General features: G+C 30.2%; 1 protein-coding gene across 1 annotated transcript; it reads right to left on the minus strand.

The window, feature by feature from the left end:
* Positions 1-1395: 1395 nt before the first annotated feature.
* LOC132952068 (G protein-coupled receptor kinase 2) lies at positions 1396-14087 on the minus strand. The gene is made up of 14 exons (XM_061024199.1): positions 12874-14087; positions 9067-9162; positions 8866-8981; positions 8714-8791; positions 8449-8639; positions 8135-8339; positions 7884-8030; positions 7540-7714; positions 7330-7445; positions 4949-5041; positions 4230-4373; positions 4015-4152; positions 2766-2891; positions 1396-2647 (listed from the first exon to the last, which is right to left on the minus strand). The coding sequence occupies exons 1-14, from the start codon at positions 12923-12925 to the stop codon at positions 2555-2557; spliced, it is 1770 nt and encodes a 589-aa protein (XP_060880182.1). The 5' UTR covers positions 12926-14087; the 3' UTR covers positions 1396-2554.
* Positions 14088-18621: the final 4534 nt, after the last annotated feature.

Genomic DNA, 18621 nt, shown 5'->3' on the forward strand with positions numbered 1-18621 from the left:
GTCCAATATATTATATCGTTTTGTAATGTATAAACATTGATTGTATAAGCATAATTATCCCACTTTTAACTCTGAATAATTTTAATCCTGATTTGTTAAAGGGGACGCGTTTTAATCTGCCGTCAGAGGACTGACTGAGTCCTCCTGTGTCAACCCCACTTTAACCCTTGTGTATTTAAAAAATAAATTGATAATATCCATTATTATGATTTATCATTCTTTATAATATGACCGTTGACTGAGACTAAGAACCAGACCTAACCTTTGATTAGCCATTTAGCTGTCGATGATTAATTATTGTTCAGTATCTGCCAATAATGGTTTAAAAAACAATCAAGTGTATAGTCATTAGCCGTATAGGTAAATACTAAGTACTATAACAATAATAATAACAGGTGAAGATTACTGTGAATGTAAGAACATGAATTGTGTTGCTAAAAGACAGTAGTAAATCATTATTATAAAAGCATTGACAAACCAACCATTTGAAAAAATGATTGAGCTCATCTCATAAAATTCTTATATTATGATTTATGACATTTTCACAAGTTTATATTATTTGGAAGTACTTAACTGTACAGTTATTTTTACCTAGATATATACTCAATTGTTATTTGGATAATAGTTTAAATATTTCTATTATCATATCCTTGTTCAAAAACTAAAAAAAATAATAATAAATACTCACATTAATGCTTTTATACACGTCTATATTGAAAAAAAAAATTACAAATTTTAAGCGAATATATGGTTGAATTTTATAAAGTTCTAAAATTTAAATTGAAAAATAATTTTAACAAACAATGTACTATTTTTTATAATATAATGTATTGTACAATTAAAATTATGTAGACAACAAATAAATAAAATTAATAAATAATAATAAACTAATACAGTTTGTTATGAATAGTTTTCGCATCACAGCTTTATAGTCATGAAAAAAAAAAAATTAAATGGTAATTATTGTTATGAGGACTAGGACCTTTGTTTTTATAAATTTTTTTTTCTTTTATGTAGAAAATAAATTGTATAAAATGTTATATAAACGCTATACAAGCAGTAACTACTTCAGTCATTCAAAATTGATTTGTATATACATACATGATGTATGTATATATATTATGTGTACCTACATATAGATAATTTAATAATAATTAATATATTTGCACAAAAAAATTAATGCAAACCCCATTTTTGGGCTGCCTTATTAGAATATATATAATTTCTATAGACTCTATAGATACTATTTAATATTTATGTATATAGTATTATGTTACTTTAGACATCTATTATTTAAATATTAAAAATTAACTAGATAAATTTAAAAAGATAGGTAATTGTTATTACCTATGTATGGGCAAGTTTTTTAGTTTCAATATTTTATATATAAATATATATATAAAATGGCAAGAGTCAGCAAAATATTAACTAAATCAGCTGCCTGTTAGAGGTATATTCGTCTTTATATTTATTGCGATTGTTTTTTTTGCTACACGCGATTTTTTAATCTTAAACACGTTATAATTAAAAGTTTTACAATAATTGTAAAAAATACTTTAGCAATTATTGCTATAATATTCAAACTTAGATTTAAAATAAATGAAATTTATTTTTAAGTTGTAATCAATTATTTATGGAAGACTAAAAAAGTAACTATACAGAATAACGAAACACGTGTACATTAACTTAAGAGATTGGTAATATTTGAATACATTATTTAGACCATTCAAAGAAAACCTTAATGTTTAGTAAACTTTATACATGGTAGCTAGAAAAATGTTTTCTTCCAATTTGTACTTTATATAACGATTGTTAACAGTAACATTATAATGGTTTAAAAATTAGTTATTTATAATAAAATTTAAAACCAAATGGGAAGACAAAGAAATCGACATTTTGTAGCGTTTTAAGTAGGTTAAAATTGAGTGGCCACATTACAGCCATTTTTATGCGTATTTTAGTCTGATTATACAATGTTTAAAATTAAAGTTAATTAAAAACTTAAAAATATTAAACAATATCACTTTATCAACAGCCTAAGTAATTATGTTATACATTTAAAAAATACTAATTTTATGATTAATTTACTAGCCAGTAAGTCCATCAAAATTACAACTTGCCATTCCAAAATACATAAAACAATATATCAAAGAAAAAAAATCATCAAACAAATTCCAGAATGACAAATTGTTATCTGACTTAGATTGCTGACTAAAACGTTTGAAAAGATATAAATTGTTGTAGACATTATTAAAGAAAAAAAAAAACAATGAAGATTGAATGTACTAGATTAAAGAGTATAAAAAAAAACTTTTAACCTCATTTATTATTGCAAAATTTCACATTTCATTGTTTTTCTTTTCTTATTTTCTTTTGTCATACACCTTTGATTAAATATTTATTAATTTAAAGTTTTTGTAAGAAAATAAAAATGAATTACAAACAGATTTTGTCAATTTATAGATTTTAGCGAGGAAAAAAATTAAAGGACTGTAGGATCAGTGGTAATGCATTAAATCACCTAGACTCTATACTCTATAGATGTGATATTCCATCAACTTGGGATTTCGTCGGCAATTTTATTTTGTTTATTAAGAAAACATTGATCCTTAATAGGAACTGGCTTTGATCTAGCTGATTGTGTTTTCTAAAACAAAATAAATGTAAAAATTAGTATGCTTGATAATTATTTTTTGAAGGAATGAAAGGAATTAAAAATCTTTATTTCTGAAATGTAATTATATATTTAATGATAGCAAACTTACTCTTCTACTAAATGGAAAACAACCAGTCTTTTCAGGTTCTGGCATTAAATCTAAAACTAAATCAGGCGATCTTGATTTATTTGGCCCAAATACATTAAGTTCTTTATAGCAACCAGTTTCGATCATCTAATATAACATAAACAAATATTTATTATATCAAAAACATAATCAATAAACATTTAAACTTATATATTATATTAATATTGATAAAGGGGGGACGAGGTGGCCGAGCGGTCTAACGCGACGGATTTGGCACAGCCGGTCTGAGTTCAATCCTCGACCACTGGGCGGCATTTTTCTCCGTGCAAGTCACGGTGTCCGGAGAACAAGTGCCGCCATCCCCCCACCCCGGGGCACGGCAGAAACCTACGGGTGCCCCATTAGAAATTCTGCCAAACACAACACACGTGTATCAACCTACCCAATATAAAAAAACCTACAGTGCCCTCCCCACACCCAATGGCCTATGTTGCCGCGGGTTACCCAATAAAAAAAAAAAAAAATATTGATAAAATGCACCTGACATAATTTTTTTGTATTTAATACTCGCATAAGTTAATAAAATCCTACTTGATACATGACTTAGTTTAGTATTACAGTTGCCCAACTAGTAACACTTTTTTTTAAAATAATTTATATATTAGATTAATTGAGTTTTAACCGGAGAAGAAGAAAAGTGAAAGCGTATTCTCTTCCAGTTTACGATTCAACCAAAAAAAAAGGTAATGGAACACTTAAGAGGGCGCTACATAGACATTTGTTGTCTCCATCTTACAGGGACGTAACATAACAAATTTTACCCTCAGAAGATTACGTTTGACTACATTAGTTTAAAAATTAGAATTGAATTGACCTCTTGTAAAATTTAAAGGTAAGATCTTGGTCATCTCATAGGCTTTTAATTATATTTTAATTTTAAAATTTTAAATTGTTTGTACATCTTAAAATACTCAAAAGTCGCTTTAAAATTAAAATATAACAAAAAACCTATGAGATGCCCTGGATAATAATCATACCTTTAAATTGTATAAGAGGACAATTCACTCTAATGTTTAAACTATCGAAGCTAAACGTGATCTGCTGAGCGTATATATTGCTATGTTATGCACTTGTAAAATGGAGACAGCAAGATTCTGTGTAACGTCTTCTTAATGTTGGAAGTATGAAATTCGATAGACAACATAAAATTAAAAATAAGCATTCAACAAATACATAAATCCCAGATGTCACAACATCGTTAAAAACATACTTCATTTTGCCACGGTATAGACACTGATCCTGTATTGAATTTTGTATAAAATGTATCATCTGTAGCATCTAAATTCACTCCTTTGACAGTAGAAAACTGCTCTATATCTAATACATCCTTGGCATATACAGCATGGGGCTATAATACAACATGTACCGTTGTTAATAGAGTTATAGAGGCTAAGGTTAATAAAAGTATAACTTAATAAGACATACATCTGGAAGAAACGGAGGATCTTCTACACCAGCTTCAAGTCTTTTCCAGTTCATGGTCTTAAAAAACTCATGCTGTTTCACTTCCCTAGCACCGTAACGACCATAATGACAACCAAGTCTTGACTTTGGAGACTTTTTCAATAGCTGAAAATTAAATTTTACTGAATTAATTTATATAAGCTTTTCAAATTTTATATTAATTCTTAAAATTTTGAAAATTTAATGTTTAAATAAGAAATCTACACTGTCCTAATGAGACTTCCTAGCATGACTATTGTAATTATGAAGACAACTGTACTGTATATATACAGTACAGTATATGTACTCAATATAAGAAACGTACAGTGCAGTGACCAGTTATTGTAGAAGGCCGTCAAGTCTACTATCTGTACGCTTGCTGTATAGTGAAGCCATGCACATACACACAATATATAAATATATAGCACGTTTGTTATTCTGAATAAAGTATAATTCTTACATTAAGTAAATAATGTTACTTGACGTAGTTTTATAAATACAATAACAAAAATGTACTTAGAATGCCAAACTATATATTCTACATTATAAATAATATGATGATCAAACATTAAAATTAAATGATTTAAAAAAAGTCATATTCTGCAACTGAGTAATATTTTCAAAATATAAATAAAACATTTTATTTTCAATATTTAATAGTAATTGGGTTTGTTGTGAATATTTATGATTCGTGGTCATACTTGTTTACACAGTAGTTTTGCTTCTTCAGTAAATTTATGAGAGTATTTTTCTTGTTCTTCTTTTACTCTTCGATCAACTACTTCACGTTTAACCTGTTAATTAACATATTGATTACTAATATTTGGAAAATATCTCAAGGTATAAATATTTGTATACTATAAGTTATTCTAGAAAGAAAATATTGTGAATATTATAACATTAGTTTGGAGACATTAAAGTTATATTTAGCTGGTAATAACCGTTCAAGTTTAAATTACACTTAAAAAAGCTACACATTTTTATACAAAATTACTCTGTCCAAAATCAAAAAAATTGTATAGGCAAATTTTATGCTGCAAATAAAATATTATGAAACAACCACAAAAACCATAAAACATACAAATGCATAAAAATAAGAGTTTTAAAAATGTATTTAACAAGTCCATGGAGATTCAGTGATTATGTATCAGCATTTTAATAGTTTCAAATCCAATACTATGCTTTCTTTTTCATTTAACTTATGACATTAAACCCAACCACAGAATGTTCAGACGTGCATAATATGTCACGCATATAAATATTTATAGTAAAATAATGATTCAGTAAAAAATATTCTATGCTCACATTATCCACGCTAGTATGAACAGGTTTTATAAACAAAGGCCATTGCTGTATACAAAACATCATGTTCATAGTATTTTATTTTATGCCTACTGTCCAAGTTTAATAGACTATGACCCACACAAAATTAAACAATCCAACATTTCACTTCGCCAATAAAATAAATATTTTAATTATTAAATCTATTGAAGTTACACAATCAATGATGTTATTACCAAACCCAAAGCGGTTTTTATTCTCAACCTATTATAGTTATTAATTTATATAATAATATGGTATGGTCCAAGTAAGAAAATTGTCATAATAAGAAATGCTCTAGCAATATTCACAATTACCCTATAACAATACAAATTGTGGTCAAAATCAGTGGTCGGAAGTAGCAGCGATTGACATAGTGTCGCTACATTACGCCTTAGATAGCGAAATACTCTAGCGCGCTAAACATTTCCGGTTAGCGTAGCAAAAATTATCACTTTTTTGTTGCTACCTACAATCTAATTGGTGATTATTAAAATATAATTTATGATTATATTTATTTATTTATATTATGATAATGATGAGTGTATTAGTGAAGTTTTTGTCCTGAGTCCTGTCCAGTGACCAAATGTCAAATCAGTACAAACTACAAACACTAGTTTTCCATAAGAACATTTTTAAAAATGTATCAAAAAAGTAGTGATAGCGAGCTACTTTTTGGGGGGAGTAGAAGTAGCGTTAGCGCGCGCTACAAAAAACTAGTAACGTCCCGACCACTGGTCAAAATCAACTGTCTTAAATTCTCCAGACTTTGTGTACAATGCTAGGGCATTTGACACAATTAGTACCCACCACTAGTATATCTTTGGTTAGGTAGTTATATTTTTTTAGTGAAATAAAGCAGTGAGTAATTTAAAAATGATTGACTAAAAGTGTTTTTACAAAAATATAATGTAACTGAATAAAAATAAGAACAATTAAAGTTTATCAAAAATTAAATATTATGAAATAATATAAAGCAGTATCAAGCATAATATATCTAAGACCTATGGTAATAAGCCATAAACTATTAAAGAAATTCGACAAAACTAATGTGTTGAATGAAGAAAAACCGATTGTACCAAGAATGAAGTATTTGTTACATAATTAATTTATGAAGAGAATTATTCCACAAAACATGAGTTACATTAACATAGGGCATGGTAGGAGGAATTAATTAGGAAAAGCATTGCAGGATGCGTGCCGCAATTGGCGATCGAAAGTTATAAGCTATAACGGGCACGCTGCATATCATTTATATGTTATTTTCCAGTGGCCCGTTACAAGTCAACCCCCCCCCCCCCCCCAACGAGCTAAAATGTATAAGCTTTTAATAGCCAATAAGAGTAAGAGAAAATTATGCAACTCAAGTATCACAAAGAAAATTAATGTTCTAATAAATAAATAAAATTGTTAATTAATTATATTTAATTATTAAATACATTTTATCAGTTTTTAATTATTTTTCAATGTTCCTAATATATATTTTTGCATTGCTCAAGAGCACTTGGACATTGTACAATTATAAGATACCGATATTTTGTTACTCAACATCTAGGGCATTCTGCACATTAACCGTGCATTTCTTACAATGACCGATTTCCTACTCGACCCGTAACATATTATACAATATTTAAATATTTGAATTTTTTCATTATGTCAAAATAAACATTTATTAATTAAACCATCTATATTTGAGATAATCTAGATTAATTTAGTTTGCTTTTTCATATTTAATAGTAAAGAATTATACATTTGTTCTTACTTTTTCTTTCCGAGCTCTAAATGGAGCTTGACCTTCAATCATCTCGAATACTAAACATCCAAAGCTAAACCAATCTGTACTATATGTATACTTTTCATTATCAATTACTTCAGGTGCTATAAGACAAAATGTATAATAAATAATAGTTATAGTTAGCTAATATATATTATATTATTATGTATTATAGTTGACAAATTAATTTTTATTTACCCATATAACCAACAGTGCCTACTCTCCCTCTGACTGATTCACCTTCAGGTATCTCCATTGCTAAACCAAGGTCAGATATGCGAACATGCCCTGCGTCATCCAAAAGTATATTTTCTGGTTTACAATCCCTGTATACTATGCCTTGAACATGTAAATGTTCTAAGCCACATAATACCTGTGGTAAAAAAAAAAGGACTTAGTATATTAAGTATAAACTGTAGAGAAGTTGAAGCATGAAATAAATAATGTTACTTTATGATATAAAGTAACCATTATATTATATTTTTATACTTTAACTATGATTAATTTTATACAATATGTACAAATAAAAATAATAAAATTACCTCAGCGGCATAGAATCGTGATCTTGAAATATCAAAACCAGGTTCTGAGCCCATGTTGTAAATATGAAATTTTAAATCTCCACCATTCATAATAGTCAATACTAAACACAGTGCATCCTTTGTCTCATAAGCATAAGCTAAACTAACCTAAAATCAAATAACATAATATAAATATTTAAAAACTTGTTAATTTATTAATTTAAAATGCATAAATAACATTAAAAATAAATTGTAAATAAATATAAACATACCACAAATTTAGAATTAATTTTTTGTAAGATTTGTTTTTCAATTAAAACCATTGCTTCACCTTTTCGTTTTTTAATCCGTTTCTTTTCCAATTTTTTACAAGCGTACATCTTACCAGTTGCTCTGACTTGACAAGCACAAACTTCTCCAAAACCACCTTTACCAAGTACTCTATACATGCGGAATGTTTTGTATGTAACAGTTTGCCTAAAAAAAAAAAAAACAAAAAAAAATTATTATTAAGTTCAGATATTAACTCAACAGCATTTCTATTTACAACACTAAACTTTTCAACAAAATTAAAATACATACACACCTTTCTAACCACTTCCATTGTAAATACCTATGGAAATACATTGAAGATTCAAACAAACTAAATGGACGACCCGCTAAGAACGATTTCACGGCAGTTGAGCAATCAGTAAATAACTCTCTATGAGCAGAGTCTAACTGGTGCCGACATCTAACTATCATGTCTTCGCTTAGTACGTCCACTGCATTAACTGCCTAATAACAAAAACAGTTAGTTTTTAATAATCATATAAAATAAATCAAAATTAAACAATGATTGATATACATACGTCTCTTCTTATATATCTATCATAAAGTATTTTTGCTAGTTCTATTCTATTTTCATCAGATTCTATTTCATATTTATCCTAATAACAATACAGAATAACACACATTAAATGTTATAAACAAAAAAACCGTGATGAATTTTAGTTAAACTTACAATAGAATCTAAAAATACATTGTAGCGATGAAATTCATGTCGTTCTTCTTCACAAAATTGAAGAAATAGTAACCGGCCAATTGGCTGTTGATCTATAATATAGCTGTATTTCATATCTGAAACATCATTAATTTTCAAAATGATAATAATATAGGCATACAAGTTTAGATGAACTTTGAACTTTTGAATCTAATAACTTACCTATTAGTGGTTTAAAATCAACACACTGAGATATATGTGGGAATTGGAGGATTTTTTTCCATTTTTTACTTTTCCCTTTATTGCTATCTGTACCACCTAAAAACAAAAACAAATATAACAATTAAAGAAAGTAAGTCAATAGGTACCTACATTGTTTGAATTAAAAAATCAATGCTTTGATTAAAATAAAATACATTTTTAAACAATTTTTGATCAAACAATGATTATTATAACAATTATTTAAATACCAATGTTATATTTTTAAACAAATACAACATTAAGTTTTAATTGCTTAAAAAACATCCAAAAGATTTAACACGAGAAATATTACAAACTATATCTGAAATATTTCTTTTTAATTTACTACCTACATTATAATAAACATACAATTTTTTTTCACAATTTATAACTGTTAAAATGTATAGATGGTAACCTCAATAAAAGACAATGAAAGGAATTTAAAGATGATTGTTTGAAATGAACAAATAATACTGAAGGTATACTACCTTCCTATTCTTTCATGCATTATAAGAAGGTACCTATAAGCTCATTATTATTGTTGTAGTTATATTATGTTGACATCAGGCTAAGCTAGCTCACACTTATTCAATTGCAAACAATTAATATAAATAAAACTATTTAATAAATTCCGTTTTAAAAGTAGGATGCATAACTTTCCTACTTGAAATTAAAACTCAAATTATCAATTTTAAATAGCAATAAATATTATAAATTATAATACAAACTATGGTCCGAACTATTAGCTTAAAATTTAAAACTAAATCTATCAAAACTACGATAACTTGTAACATTTCATTTTAAAAAAGAACAATGTTAAGTCATTAAATTAAAAAATATAAACTGTTAAAAATAATATCAATAACACACTATAAGATCTACATATAAAATAAGCAATATAGTTTGAAATATCAAGATTAGAAAATATTGACAAAACTTAAAATAGGACACTCATCTACTGTACAAATTACAAAATATCCATAATAATTATTTCATATTATCTCCTGTTCAACAAACTTTCCAGTGAAAAGCTACTGTACATAACAGCAGAAAGCACCTACATTTAACTTGAATTTTGATGGCAACTATAATCTATAATTGCACCAACTCAAACGAAATTCAATGTACTTAATAACTACTTCGAACAATATTTCCTCTCAGTTTATCAACATTAATCAATATCATACTCAATACTGAGAAATTAATACTTATGATACATAAATATCAAGACAGTGTCAATACTATGGATGTTTAATAGCAAATATACTATTACTACTGAACAATTGGTTTCATTTCAAAATAATTTGAGACCATTTATGATAAGTGATCCTAGATATAAATACGCTTCCACGAATATTCAGAGAAATAGAATGGAAAAATAGTTGATTGTAGATTGTGCGCACATTTTTTTTTAAATGCATGCTCTTAATATTCTCATACGTCTAACTGAACTTTATTTGCGTCCATGGCTAGGGAAATATTTAACATTGAATGTACCTAATAGGTAGGAAACTATCTAATAAATTTTATTAAAATTGTAGAACTTATGCAAATTAATTCAAACTTTTATGCATACACAACATGTGACCAAACTCGGGAAGCATTTTAAATAGTTTTTATACAAATTAAAAAGTGGACTAATTAAATGATATAACTACAGAAAGTTTAATTAATATCCTTCAAATACACATTTGTTATTATATAAGTTTATATTAAATTAAAACTAATTGAAATATTGTTTCTCATAACGATTTACTTTGAAATTAAATTGTTTGAAAACAAATTTATACTACCCTACCTACCTATGATAACCTAACCTAACCTATATTCAATAAATACATCAATAAATTAACTTAATAACTATAGGAAAAAAGGATAATGAAATCAAACCATTTTTTTTTAAAAACCACAAAATGTACCCACAACCTTGTTAAGTTCATTGTGGCACAAACAATTTAAGTAATATATATAATTAGCAAAACAATAAAGGTAAGTACCTCCAATATAATGTATATATTGATTAACATTCATTAAAAATGTGAAACTAATTTGAAACCTTGTTCAAAACAAATAAATACCAGACATATACATGTTTGTGAATACCTACAAAGTATTTATAAAATAGTTTTATCAAAATATTTAAATAGGTAGTAGGTATTGTTTGTTATAGTGTACAATACATTTTACTGGTCTGCAAAATATTTTTGTACAATTCATTATTTTTCTAACTAAACAATAATTTATTAATGTAGGTATTTATGTATGAGTAATTAGTACATAAGAATAATAACACACTCTGTTTTAATACTAAACAAGTAGAACTGCAGTATACCTACGAACAAAAACATTTAATTGATCAAAAACTTATGATAAATAGAGGTAGCTATTAGTCGCATAATGTTTAGTGATAAACTGAAGTATATCCAATACCTAGTTCTTATATTATAATAATATCTTGATCAAATTATAAATGTGCTGTTGAAACAAAAAGTAGATGATATAACTAAATTTTACTTTGACCCATATAAGAAATTTGTGTCAGTGGGTTGTAGGACCTACCTATTTTACAATATTTATGGTTACCCCCATTACGAGCATTTGTAGTTTTAAATAATTATGGTAGGTACTATTAAATAAAATCATTAAATAATTTACCCGCTATGTAAGTGGGAATGAAGCAATAATTATGTTATGTTAGGCACTGAGTAGGTATTGTTTTAACGCATCGCTTTAATCGGAAATGGATACAATGACCAATATTTATGAATTGGTCAAATTTTATTAAGTACCTAACTACCTATTTAACATCCTTTCAGACAGTACAAACACAATGTTTAAATGCTTTTTTTAAAGAACAAGAGAGTGCAAATAAATACTCTCTACTAGTACAACGACAAGCAGCACACCCAAGCAAGTAGAAAAGTCTCGATAGGTAGTTTCTACAGTATTACCTTTATCTTGTTGAAGAGATTTTTGCAATACAAATCACCCAGAGAAAGTGAGCGGAGAAACTATATTAATATGATATTATTGTACATTTGTACAAAAAACAGTGTGGTGGAGTGTTGGACAGAATTTTACCGCAAACAGGTATAGTAGATAACCTAGGTGCGCATTACTGTCTGTCGCTGCTGTACAGCCACGGCAAAGAAAACAGTCGGCGTAGAGTTGTGGCACGGTTATCGAGACAATGGAAGACCTTGGACGGATGTGTATCCGACCAAAGATTTGCAAATTAGTTAAAAAACCATTTAAGCTTACGTAGCTGTACACTATACATAACAATATTATGTGTTTGACAATACATTACATACAATATAGATAAAGGTGTGGATACCTATACAATACACATATATATATTATACATTAGGTATACGTCATATATATAGGTCAAAGGGGTCGCCCGAAACGGGTGTATCGGTGAGGCGCGGCGGGTAGGAGTAATCGTCTGAAGGGTCGGGATGAACCGGGAAGGACGGGCTCCTCCCCCCCTAAAAAACAGCTCCTACGCGCCCCGAAAGAAAAGCGCCCCTCTAAAACGTAACCACGCGCGACCGAACCCCCAGACCGGCTGCAGCACTGCGTACGTGAGGGGTACCTTCCTAATCAGGTACCCATGGTACCTATACGTGTACCGGGACGACTATCGTACAGATAATTCCTCGGATAATTCTCATTCGGCGACCCACGTCGGTACCCTGGGTAGTCGTACCCTGACCCGCGAAGATCGCAAAAGCGTCAACACGTCCGTACAAGAATTATAATGGAAATAATAATTATGATACTCGCCTTCTCTTGCTTTGAGGTACACGGTATTGGCAACAATGTTTTCTAATTCCATCAGTTCCAGTTTGGCTGATTTCCGGATGCCCGGGCTGACGTCCACCACTTCCCATCAATGACACCGTTAACCGTTTTCGACGTCTTCGTGTCCGCGCGCCGCCAATGTATGTGCGTGTGCGTAAATATCTGACAGCGTACGTATAATAATATTATATTATTACGTGTGAACGTGTGCGCGACCGAGTCGTGTGTGCGTGTGCGTGTGTGTGCGCGCGCGCCCCCGACAAAATCTTCCGGTTTGCGTGTTGATTTTTTTCCTGGCTTCGCTCACCTCCACTTCGCGCGGATCAAATTGTATCTTTCTCGCCCGTACACGCCTAACAGCCGTCAATAACTATTCTAAACGGACGTGTACGCGGACACACATAATGACAATGACAATAATATGTGCCAAAAATCAAAATTTAGATTAAATTAAATTTATTATTATTATTTTACTTTGTTATCACAACGCACCGAACAAGACGTAACGATAGTGTAACGGAGACGGCAAATCGGTGGTCGGTTACCAACAGCCGATTGCTCGAGATACGCGTCGACGGCGACGGCGGTACGACTAGCGGCAGCAGGTACGCGTCGTTCGAGAAAAGACGTGTGCGCCTACCTACCTGTCTGCCAGCAGCCTACTTACAACTACTACAACTACTACGTCAGACGTCTCACGCGGTTGCCTATATTATTATTATGACGATGATAATAATAATAATAATATAAAAACGAATGACGATAATATTATAATATTATATTATTATTAATAAAAATACTACTAAATAGCAGTTGTAGTGGTAGTCGTAAAATAGTAACAGTCGGCGGCGATTGATAACAGTATTTATTGTGTTATTTTTTTTTCGAATGAACACTGGCGCGGCCGATCTTCGTCGTCGTCGTGGTCGGCGGCGGCTATGTATATAGCACGGCTTCCTCCACCCCGCGCGCGCGAGAGAGACTACCAGCGAAGTGAACGAACAGTGCACGCGTTGACGTCGTCGACGCTAGTGCCCGCGCGCCGCGTTCCCGGTTCCTACCGTGGTGCTAGCTGGTGCTGCCGCCGCCGCCCTCACCGCAGATTGTGCGTGTGTTTGCGCGCGCGCGCGCCGGCCGTCGGGACGGTCCGATTACGGCCGTAGGCGCAAAACATCGAACTGCTCTCCGTGTTGTAGACTTGTAGTGTGCTGTTTCGTAGTAACAGACCGCCGGCGGTTACCCCGCCCGCCCACAGAAGGTGGGCCGTTTCGTTTCGACGTTCGTTCGTCGTCGTCCGGCGCAATGCGCGCGCATTTCGTTCTCCGTACTCTGGTGGTCCTAAAAACGCGCGCGGAGGATCGACTTTTCGCGGGTGTTCCGTACCAACACGTTGGTGAGAGGGCAGGGGTGGGGGGCACATTTTGGAATTCGCCGTTGCGAGTAATAATAATATGAAATCACAACCCCCCCCCTCCACGCTTTGATGATTTTTATTTTGTTATTTGTTAAAACAAAATAGCTTGTTATCCTATCTACTCCCTGTAAGCAGAGCTTGAGTTTGAAATAAAGAGTTACATATTGCGAATATACAGTGCCTATAAATAACTGCAACATTTAAAAATTAATAAAATACGAGTAATTGAATTATTGATATATTTCACATAAAAAGAGATTTATTATCTTATAAGTTAAAATTAAGTTCATCTATAGATGCCAATTATGTACCTTTTTTGATATTAATAGAATGATTCAAATATATTATTTTCTATACAACTACCTATTGAACTCAGCATTGAATTGAAAAAAATGGGAATCTTAATAGTCAATGAATCTTGCTAATAGGTACCTACTTTCATCTGCAGCATCACTTTATGTTCTATTATACGTTTTGGATATTATATATTGGTATTACTGATCGATAATTTTTTTAATTAAAAACATGATTACAAATATTTGACAGAGTAAATTATAACAGCCGCAGTATACCAAATTCTTTATAATTTGGTTTTTTTAGGTCCATCTATAATCTAAAATAATTGTTTTGTTTTCAATTTGTTGGCATTTTGACTTATTGTTTTATTATTTACTATAGGTCCCTAACGAGTTTAAATTTAATAATTTGAAACGAATAATAAATAAATTACAATCTTAAGTAACGTTCTTATGTAAATAAATGACGAATCCTACTATCGAAATCTCAGTGATTTGGGTCGAGGTGCCACTACTGCCAATAAACCTATATAGAATGATACGGTCTTGATATGGGGGGAGAGACCATTAGTTCTCCAGCGTACATCCCAGGGTGGTTTCCAATTTTTGTCAATCAAAAAGTCTATTTTTAAAATGTGGTTTTAGATTTTGAGCGAAGCGATGAATGTATTGATTTTACAATGATGGGTGTTTTTTTTTTGTGTCTGTCATCACCTTTTAGGATAGTAAAAGTGCTTGGATTTTCTTCTACAGTAACTTTTCTGATAGGAAAGTGTATCTAGTTGGTACTTTGGGGGGTTAAAAGTAAAAATGTCCCAGTAGTTTTCAAACGCGACGTGAAAAACAAAAGAAAAATTAAGGAAAAACGGGAATTTTTACGCAAAATTAATTTTGGGTTTTGGTGCAACTCTAAAACAAATAATCGTAGGTACATGAAATTTTGACTGAATGTTTATATAAGCATTTTCTATACACGATAAAATTTTGAAAATAATTTGACTCTTTTTGAGCTTTTTACGGACATTGTCAGTTTTCAATTTTTTTATTTTTTTTTTCTATAAACATCAATACAATTTTATTTTGTTGGGTAAAAAAACGTGAAAATTTATTATAAGGCTTCTGCTATATCGTTCTAATAGCAGTTGAAAAATATTAAAAATACATAAGCACAATTTTTTTTGATAAGCATTTAAAGTTCAAATTTTGACCAAGTTTATCAAATTTATAATTTAATAATTATTTTGTAGTTAAAAATTTATAAAATGTTCAACTTTTATAGCTTTGAAAAGATTGAAAATTGAAAACAAGGCTCTTAGGCTCCACGTAAATAGGTTATATATAAATTACTTTATTCACAATAATATCATCAAATATACTTGGTAATATAATAGGCTGACTGACCGTTTTCGCTCAGAATCGTTTTTCTTATACAATGATATTATATCATTGAATTCAAATTTAACACCATCCATTACAGTTACTTGTAACCTACTGTACAGCAGAGCGACATCCACTTACCCACCTTTTTTCTTTGCTTCTCTCGTGTTTCATTATCTGCATTCGTCGTACCTCAATAATAATATATTATATTATAGTTTAAAAATGTAAAATGTTACCACTAGTTATAGCGTATATATATAGTCGCAAATCTATATATATTATAATCATATTATTGATTTAACGAAGCCCGGGAACTATGGTTAACAACATACAAATACAAATCACTATATTTAAATCAATTTCATCATTTTCAATTTTTAATTTAATATTTATTTTTATACTTATAATAATATATCTATTAGGCAAACAGAGTAGCTGACAAGCACGCACTAAAATATTATGACCAACACGGTTCTCTTACCACATTAATTTCACGACAAATAACGATAATAAATTCTTATCGTATGTGTTTATACTCTATATCACCCATAATATTAGAAATCCAATACCACAAAAACAAAATGCATTAACATAATATGTAACCTGCAGTGGCGTAGACATGATTTCTGAAAGGGGGGATCAAAAAAAGAGAAGGACATAGCCAAATGGGAGGGGAAAATTGGAAAATCCCCCACCGACTCAAAACTTTTTACTAAGGTGGCAAAATATTTAAGAATAAAATTATTTGAATTGATTCAAAATTCACATCAAACACAATATGGAAGATTAACAACCCCTGCAAAGAAATAGTTTTGGGGGTCAACGCGTCTCCCACACACGACACACCCCCTCCCATATTTGCTCCAATGCTATAAGTGCGAATGTACGATATACATATAATAATATAAAATATAAATAATAAATATATTACAACTATTATACAATATAAGAGCACCGCGAGCGCCACGAACTATATATTATTATAATTTTTTTTTTTTGAACACACGTCACACTTACACGCGCGTTTGCAACGGATCTGCGTGTAGCGTATATATGACGTCTATATATATTGACTATATTATATAATAATAAATAATAATAATAATAATAATATGAATTCCACGTTGGCCCGCGTGTGATGATTTCCGTGACGACTAATGAAAACATAACAAACAGCCGAGTTGGTCGACTTTGGTCTTTGACCGATTTCGCGTTATATGTAATATTCGCACGAGCGCGAGTTGGTTTTTAAATTCAAACTCGGCGCTCGATCTGACCTCGCTGCAAGTTCCCCCGCGAACGGTACATAAATATATAATGTATATATTATACGTCCCGCGGGGGCATCGTCCCGGAGTAGTTTATAATATTATATCACATTATATATTATTATATTGTGCTTTACGCGGCGTAAAATAAAGAGGGAGGCCGTTTATCGCAAGCAATTTAAAAATCGTTAATCCTCCGAATGCTGTCCCGAATTTTTACGCGTACCGTAGGTATTAGACTTTATACTATATTATATTATAGCAGTCGCGTATATTATATTTATTATGGTTCGTGCCAATGCATTTGGCGTGTCATCCTGTTTGCACCTATACGTGTATTATATAATGTCAATATATATAATAGTCAATCATATATAAAACCAGTATATTATATCGATATAGTACGTAGGTATTATTTTATATAATAGAATAGACTGCGTCATTACAAAGACCTCGGGCTTTCTGTTCTGCAGTGTGCGTTTTTCAGGTGGAAAACTCGCGCGGATGAGTTGTTTAGGTAATAACCTTATCATGCGGCTGCAGTAACCGCCAAGACCGCGCATTGTCTAAATTATTGTATATTGGCATACCATTTTCAACCTAAAAAAAATTGATGTGATCAATATTTTATCAACACGCATGAACCGAATAAAATGATGTGTAGGTATCGAAGTGATCGATTGTAATATTACTATATATTTACAATTTTACAAACTATAAAATAACAAATTGTTTTTTCTCTATTTTCACATTTTTTTTTTTCGTTTCTTCTCTATTATTTGTGTAGGTATATTGTTTTTTACTGTAATTTAATAACTCTCTATTTCCCACATAAGCTTTAGCTCATAAGAGATGGATAATATCATTTTCTTGTGTTTAAAAAAAAAACTGTATCATATATACCTATATTTTTATAATTTATTATCATAAAATTAAAAATATATATATACATATAAATGATATAACATAATACATTTAATAATATGCATTTAACATTTAAAAACAATAGTACCAAGGTATAGAGGTATGAATACATAACGACATAATCAATTTGGTTCGTGCAATTAAATAATTTAATAATAATAATAATATGTTTATTGACGCCCGCATTTAGGGCACTAGGCAGAGTACACAAAGAGGCGAGAGCTTTTACAATATGTACATTTAACTTGAGAAAATATAAATTATAATTTATAAATATATAATACAATAAATATTCTTGTACCTACGTAATATGTAATGATATTAATTATTTGATTAATTGATCGCTGAAAATCATCTGTATAGGTAGTTATGTTACTTTTTATCAAAACCATCAAGACTATTACAAACCCGAAGCATAATAGCCAATAGGTAAACTTACAAGACTTTT

This window comes from Metopolophium dirhodum, chromosome 9 (genome assembly GCF_019925205.1).
Source record: "Metopolophium dirhodum isolate CAU chromosome 9, ASM1992520v1, whole genome shotgun sequence".
NCBI lineage: Eukaryota > Metazoa > Arthropoda > Insecta > Hemiptera > Aphididae > Metopolophium > Metopolophium dirhodum.

What these genes read in the sequence shown, in the direction of transcription:
- LOC132952068 (XM_061024199.1), bottom strand. Translation starts at nt 12,925, where the DNA reads ATGGAATTAGAAAACATTGTTGCCAATACCGTGTACCTCAAAGCAAGA. An exon ending in ATAGATATATAAGAAGAGAC is followed by an intron (nt 8,640 to 8,713) that starts GTATGTATATCA and finishes TTTTGTTATTAG; the next exon opens with GCAGTTAATGCAGTGGACGT. An exon ending in AAATTAATTCTAAATTTGTG is followed by an intron (nt 8,031 to 8,134) that starts GTATGTTTATAT and finishes ATTTGATTTTAG; the next exon opens with GTTAGTTTAGCTTATGCTTA.